We start from the raw sequence: 13,882 nt of genomic DNA on the forward strand, positions 1-13,882 counted from the left end.
CAAGGCTGGAAAACAGAACGTCAAAGGGCTTTAGAAATCACATAGTTCAACTCTACTTTATGGAGAAAAAACTGATGCCCAGAGAGGCAAAAGTCACAAAGCTATAGTGACAGTCAGAATTGGAATCCAGCCTCCCACTATCCAGTCCAGCACCACGTGGAAACATCCCACAGCAATAATCCCATGGAGATTTGGGATTTGGAGGCTTGGAACACTACGCTCAAACAGCAGACAAGGCTCTGGTCACAGTCACCCCCAAGTCCCCTGCTTCTTTGTTTTCTCTCTCTTTTTTTTTTTTTTTTTTGAGATGGAGTCTCACTCTGTCGCCCAGACTGGAGTGCAGTGGCACAATCTCAGCTCACTGCAACCTCCGCCTCCTGGGTTCAAGCCATTCTCTTGCCTCAGCCTCCTGAGTACCTGGGACTACAGGTGTAGGCCACCATGCCCGGCTAATTTTTGTATTTTTAGTAGAGATGGAGTTTCACCATGTTGGCCAGGGTGATCTCCAACTCCTGACCTCAGGTGATCAACCCGCCTTGGCCTCCCAAAGCACTGGGATTACAGGTGTGAGCCACTGTGCCCAGTCTGCTTCTTTGTTTTCTAAGCTATCCCACCTTCTAGAACATGACATAGTCTCCAGTGAGAAGGGACATGCAATAAAAATCAGTGTAGCCTAGGGCCTCAAGAGGGCTTTGAGGTCCAAGATTTGCTCTAAGTGATGGGACACCTTGTGTTTTGTACCCACACCAAGAGGGCTGTCTCCAGCTATCTGGAGAGTCTGAGGCTCTGGGAGTGAGAAAGGGTTTCTAAAGCACTGGCTGCTTCTTTGACATCTCTCCCCACCCCCCAGGCAACAGAGCCAAGACACACACACCCCAACTTTCTCTGTCCTGTTCTATTACTGTTTGCTGTTGCTTTGGAGCCTCATAAATAGGGCATTGAAAGCACTTCCTGCAGCTGAAAGAAGCCCTGAGTAGCTCGTCTCATTCCCAGCGTGCAGCTCAGCAAGGGGTCCGTCCTTCTCTGTCACTGTCTCTTTTGCCTGTTGTAATTCTGTCTGCCTCTCTGGGACTCTGCCTGTCTCACTCTTTCTGTCTGTGCCTCTCCTCACTCTTGTTCTTTCTGCCTGAATCACAGCCCTCAGTCTTTCTGTCCTCATGCATTTGTCTTTGTGGCTCTTTCCGTTTTTCTGCCCTTGACACCATCCCCTCTCCCAGTGCTTTCCCTTTACTTCCAGACCGCTTCATGACTTAGGCAGGGAAACAGAGGCCAGGGCCTCTTTCCTAGCTTCCCTCTGCATCTTACTGAGTATGCAGGTCGGAAGAGCCTCGGGTCCTGCCGCCGCGGGTGGCCTAGAGCCAAAGGAAGGCGGAGCCCATCGGGGCGGGATTGGCCCTTAGGGCCATCTCATAAAGCCTGGGGCGAGGGGCACGACGGCCTTGGGAAGGAGCCCTGCTGGGGCTGTTCGGTCTGACAGACCTCACAGGCTCAGTCGGGCTCTGCAGTGTCATGCCTGGGAGCCCCCGGCCCGCGCCGAGCTGGGCGCTGTTGCTGCGGCTGCTGGCGTTGCTGCGGCCCCCGGGGCTGGGCGAGGCATGCAGCTGCGCCCCGGCGCACCCTCAGCAGCACATCTGCCACTCGGCACTTGGTGAGTCCGAGGTCCGCGAGGTCCACAGCAGGGGGTGGTTGTGGGGGGATTAGTATCTGGCCAGCAGTAGACCAGGAGTCCAGAGGAAAAGGGAGGAGCTCAAATTCCGACCGGTTGCCTCTTGCTGAGGCTGATGGGTCGGGAAGGACCAGGCGCCATAGCAACCTTGCAAGCGCAGAACCTGACTGATTCATAAGGAAATGAAGATTGCGTCAGGGACTTCCATAGCGACGTCCCTCACTCTGGCCATACTGCAATTATGGAGTGTCACTGAACAAGGTGTCACCGGAGCTATCTGATGATTATTCTGAACTACTGGACTGGGGACAGAAAGGGGAGGGGCAGAGGGCTTGCATTATAACTACCGGTGTCTGCCCAGGCCTGTAACTGAGGTTGCCACCAAGCCCCTACCGCAACACACACGTTCTGTCCTTTCTTTTCCCTCTGCCTGGAATGCCCTCCCTCACACCCTTAAATTCCTGGCAGACTCCTACTCATCCTTCAAGGTCTAACTTAGGTCTCTCCCCTTCTCTGCAGGCTCCCTGGCTCCTTGGTGCCGCCTCAGCATCTAACCGTCTTAGCGCTCCTACTATGCTGTGCTATTGTTCTTTACAAGTATGCCCTGCACTAGATCAAGAGCTCTGCAGGATGGGGACCCTGTCTTAATCACATCTATGGGCCTAGTGCCTAGTGCAGGGCCAGGCACAGAGGAAGAACGTCATCAACAGTTTTTGGTTATTAATGCTCAAATGGCAAGAGATGCAATACCTCAGTGCAGGGTCAGAACATTTATGAATTCAATAAACATTTACTAATGTCAACTGTAGGCAGGCTGAGAGGCCTTGACCACAGCAATAAACTTCACACCAACTGCCCTGAAGGGGCTCCTCCTCCCTTCTGTACTCTGACTCCTACCCTGTGCCCCACTGCACAAACGGCTATGGAGAACTAGAGCTCTCCAGACTAACTGGTTCGAAAAGGCAGAAAGAGCTTAGCGGTTATAGAACCTAATAAGCCTGAGGGGTTTGGAACTTCCAGGGACTGCAGAGGAGGCGTTTCCAGGTCTCCCTTCTCACACATCACGTTGCTCACAACCTGGTCACACCAAAACCAAGAATTGCCCTATAGACTTCTTCAGGGACCCTGGATCATCCAGACCTCAGGTGTATTGCCCCCACCAGCTGCTAAAGGTTCCCTCTTTTCTCTTCCTATGCAGTGATTCGGGCCAAGATCTCCAGTGAGAAGGTAGTTCCTGCCAGTGCAGACCCTGCTGACACTGAAAAAATGCTCCGGTATGAAATCAAACAGATAAAGGTACATGGGGGCAGGCTGGGATGTGTAGCCCCTAAGGCTGATGGAGGAAGTGGGGTCTGTGTTCCGGGAGGGCTGGTAACTTTCAGGTGGCCTGGCTCAGTGATCCTTGGGTCTAGATGCTGAAGTGGAACTGGATGAGATTTGGAGGCAAAGCCCATAGAATCCCAGGGATACTGCAGGGGAGGGCCTCCGCGTCCATCTGGTCCCACAGCTGCTGGTGTATGGTGCCACTACAGGTACCTACTGGAATAAACCAAGGTTTAGGTGTTTTTTTGTTTTTTTAAGACAGAAAATAACCCGGTAGGGACATCTGAGGACACAAAATCCTGAACTGGACTTCTGCTTAAATATTTAGGCTGAGAAATGAGAAATTTTTGCCTGTTAATATATGCAGTACACTCACTGACTCAATATTGCTTTTTTTTTTTTTTTGTAATTGCCTGTCAGATGTTCAAAGGGTTTGAGAAAGTCAAGGATGTTCAGTATATCTATACACCTTTTGACTCTTCCCTCTGTGGTGTGAAACTAGAAGCCAACAGCCAGAAGCAGTACCTCTTGACTGGTAAGTTAAAGACCAACAACTGGCCTTAATAGAATAGATTCTGCCCTAGGGAAGGTAGTGAGAAAGGAGCCAGGGTCTTCCTTGGGCAGCAGGCTGAGCCAGGTGGCATTTTCTTGGGCATAAAACAGAGCTGTGTGAGTGACAGACAACCTCTGAGTTGGGAGGAGCCTTGTAACCTCCCTTTAAATGTAAGAGTTCTCATTACAGTGATCCTGGCTACTGTTTCACTATTTTAAGGACAGGTTGCTCATCCAGTATAGAGCAGCTGCTTTCATTTTCAAATAGTTTAAATTAGTATCAGATTTTTGGCAAAGTCAAAATCTCCTCTCTAAAACTGCTCCTTGCAGGTCAACTCTGCCTTTTCCACAGGACCTAATAGGAGCTTGAGTCTAACATAGTTCTGTCTCTGTGAACTTGGGCCCAGGCAGGATTCCTCCATACTGAATTGGTTTGGATAGAACAGTTAAAGAATCACACAAGTATATGACTCCATAAATGAATGCAACATTAAATTATTTTGGAGTTCAGGGAATAGAACTATTTGGTAGCTGTGAACTATCAAGGAAGCTTCATTGTGTAAGTGGGATCTAAACTGGCCCGAAAACACAAAACAATATTTAGAAAGAAAGCAAGGGAAAGAAAAAGCACAGCTGTGGGGGAGGGAATAGGTGAAGGGATTCCACTATCTATCCACACATTCAGCAATGAATGACCACTTAGTCACTGCCATGCCTTGGCCAGGAGAGTGGAGATTCAGTAACAAGGCACAGTCCTCAAAAGAGTTCACTGTCCAGACATGGCTCTTGATGAGTCATAGGCACTGGAGGCTACAATGATAAGGGCTTCTCAGCTCTGAAGATGTGAAATTGTGCAGAACTGAGGAGCTCCTGGATGGGACAGGCAGAGGCAGGACACACTACTGAGCCCTGCAGCTCCCAGGTCTGGCAGACCAGGCCCTTTCAAACTCTGTTATCCCACCTCCTTCCTAAGCACCTACCCTCTGTGTGTCTAGCCTGCTGCCAGGCATGGAGGTAAATCAGCGGAAATGAGGAAACATGTTCTCTGCCTTTGGGGAGGTCAAGTCTAACTGAGGGTGGGGATAAATGACAAAAAACTAGTCTACGGAAAAGTTATCAATGGCACCCATGTCCTACAGGAGAAGGCACAAGCTCCTCTGCCTGGTGTTGAAAGCTCTTTGTGACCAGAACACTGCTGCCCTCTCTAGCATTGTCTTCTGTCATTTGTCAATGTCAGTTCCCAGCCCCTCACTTTCCCAAGAGCTGAACTCAGCTACCTGCAGTTGCAGAAGGTATGCTGCCAGGCTGTGTTCCCCTGCCTCTGCACAGGATAGATGCAATGACAGGAAGCCCTTCCCCCAACCTGTCTGGCAGGTGAACTCCCACTCATCCCTTCAAGGTCCAATGCAAGCACAGTCTCCTCTGATACACCCTCCTTGTCCCACGCCCCTTCCATAGATGGAAATAATTGTATGTTCCTTTGTTCTTATACTGTACTTTGTATAGAACTGCAGGACAGTGTAATTTCCCCTGCTTATCTATCAACCCTACTCATTTGTAAGCTCCTTGGGAGCAGAGATCCTGTCATTTTTATATCTGTATTTCTGGTACTAGATCACAGTAGTCACTCAGTGAGTAAATGATTGAACGACTAAGGTTCTAAAAGAGGTATGGGCTAGGTGGTCAGAGATGGCTTTGAGGTGGCACTGAAAGGGTCTTTGAAAGGCAAAAAGGAATTTCATAGGTAAAAAGGGGGAAATGTCCTATGGGGAAGGGGAAAGACTCACTAACCTAGAGCAGGAGACTGGCCTGCGCAGATACTGGGAAGGACTGGAAAGAGGGAAGGGGCCTATTATTTACTGAATATCTTCTGTGGGACCACAACTGTGCTGGGAACTTTATAGATATTCTCTCATTTAATCTGACAACTTTATAATTTTCATTTTCCAGCTGAGAAGTTATACAACTTCCTTAAGATAATTCAGCTAGTAAATGACAGAAAAGAAAGAGGGGGTGTCCTACACAGACTCTGACTTTAAAGACCACATTCTTCTCTCTGTACCATGCTAAATGAAAAGGCCTTCACCAGATCCCATAACTCTGTCTCATACAAATATAATCTGTTTATCTTTTTGCTAGAAAGATTATAGTAGTTTTATTTTTTGGTCCCTTTATTGAGTCCCATGCCACCACTGCCACCAAAAAGTCACTGGGGAGGCTGCAATTCTGGGCTCTTCAAAAACCTGGGCCCCTGGAGCTCCGGGAGAAGAATCCTCATGCTTGACTCTCCTCCATCTCCCCTTGAAGGTCAGGTCCTCAGTGATGGAAAAGTCTTCATCCATCTGTGCAACTACATCGAGCCCTGGGAGGACCTGTCCTTGGTGCAGAGGGAAAGTCTGAATCATCACTACCATCTGAACTGTGGCTGCCAAGTAAGGGAATGTCCATTTCCTAAGTCTTTAGGGATGGGGGAAGGGTTCTGAGCCTTCATTCATGCATGAATTTATTCACTTACTAGACTATACTTGAGATCTGCCATGGATCAGGCACTGTATGAAGTTGGGGATGAGAAAGCAATATAGTCTATAGGCCCTGATCTCAAAGTACTTACACTTTGGCTGGGAAGGTGGCCATCATAGGAAGCAGAATGAGATAACTGTAATACAGCCACCCTTTAAAGACAGTCAATTCTTTGCCAGCCACTATAATAGTAAATTTACTGTAAATGTTTAATTTAGTCTCCAAAACATATTTGTGAAGAATTAAGATTTCCATTTTAAGGTGAAGAAATGAAAGCTCTGGGAAGTGAAGTGACTTGCTCAAGGTCAGTGGTAGAGTAAGGACCCTCAGAGCTGTCTGATTCCAGAGATGCCACTAAGTGGCAATATTGAATACGGGGAACCTTGGGGAAGGAGAATCCAGGGGAAGATTGGGGACTAGGAAAGGCTTGATAAGACAGGGGCATTTGAGATGGGCTGGCAGGGTATGTAGGAACCTGAAAGGTAGCAATGGAAAAAGAAGGACACCATACTCACTTTAATGTTGTGTGGCCATGACTCTAGATCACCACCTGCTATACAGTACCCTGTATCATCTCGGCCCCTAATGAGTGCCTCTGGACAGACTGGCTGTTGGAACGAAAGCTCTATGGTTACCAGGCTCAGCATTATGTCTGTATGAAGCATGTTGACGGCACCTGCAGCTGGTACCGGGGCCACCTGCCTCTCAGGAAGGAGTTTGTTGACATCATCCAGCCCTAGTAGGGACCAGTGACCATCACATTCCTTCAAGAGTCCTGAAGATCAAGCCGGTTCTCCTCCCCTGCAGAGCTTTGGCCATTACCACTTGACTTCTTGCTGCCAGCTAATAAGAAGTGCCAAGTGGACGGTCTGGCCACTGTCAGGGCAGGGAAGGGGCCACGACTTTTCTGCCCTGCCCTCAGCCTGTCGTCCCTGCCTCCCAAACCCCATTAGTCTAGCCTTGTAGCTGTTACTGCAAGTGTTTCTTTTGGCTTAGTTTGTTTTCTAAAGCCAGGATTATTCTCTTTCCTCCCAAGGAAAACGTGTTTTCCTTTGTCTTAATCGATCTGGTAGGGGAGAAATGGTGAATGTCATACATATGAGATGGTATATCCTTGTGATGTACAATACCAGAAGGTGGGTTGACAGCATCATAAACAGACTGACTGGCGGGAATGAAAACAACAACATACTGTGGCTGTGTATCCTCTACTTCCCCTGTCTCAACTCATCCTAATCCTCTGATACACTTTCATCTGTTTGGGGGAGTCATTTGGGGGACACGGAATCACTCAATGTGAGAGTTAGAATGGCCTAACCTGCCTCCCAATGCTGTTATCCCCTCTACAGCATTTCTGGCAGAGGGTCCCGCCTGGTTAGCACCTCTTTGAATAAGAATGCACTTATTGTCTCAGAATAGGTACTACCTCTCCAGGTTAACTCTCCTTAACACCCTCAACTGATGTCCATAAGGCTTCTCTTCTGTCTCTTTTTGAATTACTAACATCTTCATTCCTATTTCAGAACCTTTTAAAAGCCACAAAGCCTTTTACTTATAGAGTTGAAATCCCCCTTTGTTGGCTTCTTACACCACAGAGAGGTGGTCCTCTCTTGAGGGCAAATTTCAGGATAGAGCACCAGAGAGAAATAGCACAAAGGCCCTTGAGGGGAAAGGACGGTAGGTAGGGAATATACCTGGCAATTGAGGCAATTTTTTTCCAGCGGCCAGCCCTGCTAGATTTTACAGCAGGAAAAAGCCAGTTTTCATCCCCAGAGAGCCCCCTGTACCCTTCAGCTGAGTACTCTCACCATTGTGTCTTGGGCTCCCTGAGATTTCCCAACCAAAAGACCCTTAGGGCTCCTCAGCCTCTGCAAGGCTTCCTGGCTTGCCCTGAAAGGAAAACTCCTGATATTGGCCTCTAGGATTTATTAAGGACAAGAGCTTAAAGTTTCAGAGCTTCTCCCTGGGGAAGCTCTGGCAAAGATGACAGAGTTGGTTCTTTTCAAGACCCAAGGTCGTTTTTTGATATGTGGTCTGCTGCCAAGCAGGGTCATAGACAATATGTCAGAAGAAGGCTCTTGATTTGCAGAAATGGTGTAAACGGAGACCCCTTTTGGCCAAGGAAGTGGGGAGGCGGGGACAAACATAATCTCTGTTCCACTTGGAATGCTTTGCAGGGAGTCTCCATTGGTGGGTTAAGCAAGATCACCAATTGATCACACCAGCCTGGGGCAGAGGGTGTGGGGACAGGGAAAAAGGGAGTTTGAGCTCCAGGTCCCTGCACAGGAAAAACATTGGCAATAGCCTCCTTACCAACCAACCGTCCCATCTCTCTGCTCCTTCTGACTTACTAGGATGGCAGAAGGCACAATATTAACCCAGCCTTATCACAGTTGTGGAAGCGCCAGGGGAATGGGAGAGTCAGGGGATTAATAATAGTAGGAGCAATGCCCTACATCTAGTAGAGTGCTTCACACTTTCCCAGAGGCTATTACTTAATGACTCTCACTTAAATTGTGTATGTACCCTATTAGAGTATCCTGTGCAAGGATAATTATGCCCACTTGACCGTCTTATTGGAAACTGCATACAGTGAGGAAATGTAGCTTGTTCAACAACAAGTGGCACAGTCAGGGCTGGGACTCAAAAGCAGTGAGATCTGATTGTTGGTCCAGAAGTTTGTTATTCTCTCAGCTTGATTAAACTGCCCTTACTCCTGTTCTTCCCTATTCTATCTCCAGAAATTGACAAGAGGCTGTCAGCTAAAATCTAGCTATTCCAGCCACACAAGTTCTGTAGTTCAACCCAGTGGAGTCTTTGGGGTTGAGATGCTGAGGCCCTTGTCAGAGCCCCACAGTCACCAGGTGGCTAAGTGCAAAATGAAAACAGCAGAAAGACTAATATCCCCACTGAGCCACTTACCATCTCTTTGTGGTTGGGGTAGTATGTCTGCTCAATGAGAGGGAACTTTTCTCCTCCCAGTGTCTTGTAGATGGCGACCAGCTGGGCAAACTGCAAAGGAAAGCAAATGTTACGCTTATCTTAGATAACTTCTGAAACAGGCAAAACATCAACTCATCAAATATTTATTGAGCCTTTGTTCTGTGGAGGACTTTATGCTAAGCATTGTGAGGATATAAAAGAAGTGTACAATTCCTATTCCCAAGGATATGATCTGCATTAGTTGGGGAAGGGAAAATGAGTGAGCTAAAATTCAATTACCTTTCTCAATTGTAATGGTGTTTCAAATCAAATTGATGAACTATTTTATCATCTTCATTTTACATATGGGACCTAGAGAGGTTACAAAACTTTCCTAAAGTCACAGAACTGCAAGGTGAAGTTGGAAGTAAAACTTGGGTCTCTAACTTTCCACATCTGCATCCCCGAGTGATGGCAAGGCATGAAGCTGGATAGGTAACATGGGCCAACTCTTGGAAGTTCAAATGTCAGGCAAAAGAATGATGGATTTTTCCGGTAAGCAGTATGGAGCCACCAAGAGTTTCAGCAGGAGGCGTCATAAAATGAAGTTCTTCAGGAAGATTAGAATGGTCATGGTATGTGGGATACACAGGCCCAGTCTTTCTGGGACTTACTACCCAACCAGGGACTGAACTTACTGGACCCTTTGCCTACGTATGAGAAACTGGAATAGCTCCATGGGGAAGGGGCAAAGTACACATATTTACAGTGTCAGGGTTGAAAGGTTTTCTTAGTGCACAGCTGGGCTCCCCCACGCTGCTCCATTTTATAAATGAAGAAGTTGAGGCCCAGAGAGGTCACTTGCCCAAGGTCACACAGTAGTTAATTAAGCCAGGTTCATAGCAAGGCCCCTTCATTTCCAATCCATAACTCTCCTTATTCCTGCAAGTAGCTGCCTTTCAGGCTCTGCAGAAACTATGCCCTTTCCACAGGAAACACAGGACTTTCCTGCTCAATCCCGTCACATACACACCTATACTCCCATCCCCAGTGCATCAGCAGCAGAGGAAACACATCTCTCTAGGGCTACTGGATTAGTTCACACTCAGTCACTGGTGTCTGGAGTGGCTAGAAGGGAAAGCTGTTAGATGAAATCTACTTATCAGAGAAAGGACGACTAGAACATTTTTCAAAAGCTCAGGTCCTGTTCTCTGCAAGCGATGCTGGCACATAAGCCAGGAAGGGAAGAGGAGGTTGGGGCAGTAAAAGCTTGGAACTGGGTTGTTAGAAAACTGAAATCTTCTGATTCTTGTTCTGTTAACTTCCTAGGTGTCCTTGGCCAAACGAGTTTTCCTCTCTGGATTTCATTTTCTTCATATATAAAATGAGAGGGTTAAATTTTATCAGTTTCTCAAACTTTGTACCATAAATAATATGTCTTTATTATATTTCCCCCAAACTCTGCTATCAAACTGCAGTTTAAGTGATCATCTGTTGTGGTCCTTTTGTGGGTATAGATATAATTTTGTTATTTTTGAAATGCTGGAAAACACTGGAATTTCTGAGTCCCTCCCTTTAGTGACAAACAATTGGTGACTCTAGAGCTCTAGAGCCTCCTCCAGGACTGAAAGGATGATTCATGGACCCTCAAGCCCCTAAGATATCACTGTCAAAAGGGACTTTATAGAGTCTCTAGACCAGCCCTCTCATTTGACAAATTGAGATTGAGGCTGGAGAGCAAAGAAAAGTGCAGGCTCCTGGATTACATCCTGGAGTCAGGGCTGCACTGCAAGAGCACTCAGGTCTCTTTTCCTTGCTGGGTGCATTCACCATTGTACCCTGCTGTCCTCGCTGTCTTTGGTCCTTCAATTTGCTTTAACTATCAAGAATGAACCCTCAGACTTTTCCTGCCTTCTCTCATTCTCCCCACCTGCTCATCTGACCTTTATGTCCTACCTGCCCATCTGGGCCTGGACTCCTGCTCTGCCTCTGGACACCTGCCTGGGCTCCCAAGGCTCTCCAACATCCCTGGGGAGCTAATGCCAGCTCTGCCAAATGACCTCTGTCCTGCTGCAGCCCACGCTCTGGCATGGCACCAAGGCATGTGGGGCCCTACCTTTCCAGCATGTGGGAGAGTTACACAGACACCACACGGATGCCAGGACAGCCTGTGGCAGACTCCCAGAGCCCTGCAACAGCCAACACAATAATGACAGCCAGTTCCCAGGCTCTCGTTGGGTCTCAGGGAGCTCACCCCACTCTCCCCTCCAGCAGTCCCTGTCTGCTCAAGGTAGTGAGCTTGGCATCTAACCCATACCTCCCTGGAAACTTAGATTAAATCACAGCCATAGAGTCACCAATTAAACAAATGTAACATCTGATAAGGGCTGTTTACACATAGACAAAAGAATGAATTTGGGAGCTGGGGGTGCTGTTGGCAATTAATAGGAAGATATGTCCATTATAACCACTCATCGAATGAATCAAGAAAGATTTCTTGGAAAAAATGGGATTCCAGATCCATTTGAGTAATGTGTCCCCATGCCTATCACTCCTGGAAATTAAATGATTTAATTTAACTCTGGTACACTTGTCTCCAAAAACCCAGAAAAACTGACAGAATTTCAGAAAGATTGGCAGCAATAAAGGGTGGTGCCATTCTTGATTTGTCTGGAATGCTGCTTTCACTGACCGGTCCACTTCTGCTCCCCAAATCCCAGTGGCCTGCCCTGACCAACTTCAGAGACAGCAATGTGCTCAGAGACAGAGTCGTGCAAGGTAGAGCCTTTTCCAACCCAACCAAAGTATCTCCTCACATCAATAGCAGTCACAGTAAAGATATTGAGAAACACAACCCAAAGTCATCAACTGAGAGGGACCCTCCCCTCACAATCACCAAATTTGTCCACTCCCATGAACAAGCAGAGAACAATATGTAAAACGTCATTCATGTGGCAGCTGCTTAGTGAAACTGAAGGGAGAACTTGGGGTCTGGCCAGGGTGCCCTGCTGTTCTCATGCAGTGCCCAAGGCAATGTGCTCAGATTGTGAATGGGTGAGAGTGTGACCCCTCACCAGATCCCAGATCCCGGGAGGAGCAAAGCCCTAGCCACAGGCTCTCCCCATTCTTCCTGCCCTGGCCTCTGGCACAGTTTAGGAAAAGAAAACAGGGAACAACTTATTTTTTTTTTCTTTTTGTTTTTCAGACTGAGTCTCGCTCTGTTGCCCAGGCTGGAGTGCAGTGGCGCGATCTTGGCTCATTGCGAGCTCCGCCTCCAGGGTTCATGCCATTCTCCTGCTTCAGCCTCCCAAGTAGCTGGGACTACAGGCGCCCGCCACCACGCCCGGCTAATTTTTTTGTATTTTTAGTAGAGACGGGGTTTTGCCGTGTTAGCCAGGATGGTCTCGATCTCCTGACCTCGTGATCCACCTGCCTTGGCCTCCCAAAGTGCTGGGATTACAGGCATGAGCCACCACGCCCGGCCACAAATTTCTTTAAGAGAACCCATATACTAGGAGCCCGTAACAACCAGGCTGTCAAAGTGGTGGCAGCTGCTACTACTATTCCCAGTTTGGAGATGAAGAAACTGGGGCACAGGTTCAGTCAGAGGGTTGATAAGTAGTGAAATCACCCAGAAAAAGCTGCTAATAGCAGGATCACCCTGTGTGGCTAGGAGAGTCCACTTCTGACAAGTGCCAGGGGTGCATGTGGGTTAGGACATGTGTGCAGTAGGAAAGACGTGTGACTGAGGAGAAAAGGGAGGTCCACAAAAAAGACACTTGGTGAAGGTCTCACATATGCTCTTCTGTGATTAGCAACATACTAAAATCACACACTCTATTAGCGTGTTTCTGCAGAATCTAGGATTCCAGATGCCTCAGGCCACGCAGAGGGAAAGGTTGAACAAGTGGAGCTTGGGAACCCAACCCCCTCCTTAACCGTGGCAGCTCCCAGCCCTCCTGACTCCTTGTCCATTGATCTTTCTCTTACACTCCAAGCTCTCCCTGGCTTCCAAAGGAGAAAGAAAGCTGTTAGTTCCGGGGTGGAAAAAAAGATTAAGAGCAGAGGTGACAGATGTGTTTGGTTAACACACACACACACACACACACACACACACACACACACACACACACACACACACCCTTCAGCTCTCTGAGTGGTGTAAAGGCGTGGAGTTCAGAAACTTCACAATTAGCCATAAGTGCCAGGAACCTTGGCAATCCAGGGTGTGTGACAGCTGAAATTCCACTTTTACAAAACAAGAAAGGCTTACTCCATCTTGAGGTCCAGAAGTCCCTCCTCTGGATCCTGCCCTTTTACCTGGGGAAAGAGGGCCTCACTTGCCACCCATGGCTTGCCACCGAAGTTATAAATGGATTCCAATGAGTTGATGCTGGGGAGGCCTGCATACTGCAAGCCAATGAGGATGTGATTAGGGGCAGGTGTTACCTTCTGAGAGGGTCAGCCTGGAGTAGCAGAGCCAGCAGAGGAGCTGGGTCCCCTCAGTGGTCGGAGGGGAAGCCAGAGTACCCCCAAAGCCATCATAAGTCACTCTCCCTCCTAGCCCCACTTTTTCTATCTGCCTAAAAGTTTCCACCGCCTTCCTAGATTTCCAAGTTGGCCAAGAAAGAGAAAACCAGATCAGTTTCTTCCTTATATAGGAGCCTCAATCAATGGGAGAGGCAGTGAGATGTAGAGAAATCCTGGCACTATAACTTTGGCAAGTTACTTAATCCTTTTTGGGTCTTGTTTCTCTGTAAAAAGTTATAATAATGATAATAATATCTTCCTTGTAAGGTGAGGATTAAATGAAATTAACGTAGAAAAATCTCAGAAACTGGCATCCTATAGTTAGTAGTTTTCTACACCTTACTTTCTTTCTTTAATTTTCATATCTCT

The 13,882-nt window shown here is 47.6% G+C and overlaps 2 protein-coding genes across 3 annotated transcripts in view; one reads left to right on the top strand and one right to left on the bottom strand.

Annotated features, from left to right (window-relative positions):
- Positions 1-13,882, bottom strand: part of SYN2 (synapsin II) — a 207,867-nt gene that overhangs the window by 29,876 nt on the left and 164,109 nt on the right. For both annotated transcript variants that reach the window (XM_017955243.2, XM_017955244.1), the window contains one exon: positions 8,984-9,073. In XM_017955243.2, the coding sequence (XP_017810732.1) occupies positions 8,984-9,073 (90 nt within the window). The remainder of the gene's footprint in view (positions 1-8,983; positions 9,074-13,882) is intronic.
- On the top strand, positions 1,005-7,248 carry TIMP4 (TIMP metallopeptidase inhibitor 4). Its single transcript, XM_003894081.5, has 5 exons — positions 1,005-1,648; positions 2,865-2,962; positions 3,410-3,524; positions 5,849-5,973; positions 6,604-7,248. Exons 1-5 carry the CDS (start codon positions 1,510-1,512, stop codon positions 6,799-6,801), a joined length of 675 nt encoding a protein of 224 aa, XP_003894130.1. The 5' UTR covers positions 1,005-1,509; the 3' UTR covers positions 6,802-7,248.

This window comes from Papio anubis, chromosome 2, assembly GCF_008728515.1.
Source record: "Papio anubis isolate 15944 chromosome 2, Panubis1.0, whole genome shotgun sequence".
Lineage (NCBI taxonomy): Eukaryota > Metazoa > Chordata > Mammalia > Primates > Cercopithecidae > Papio > Papio anubis.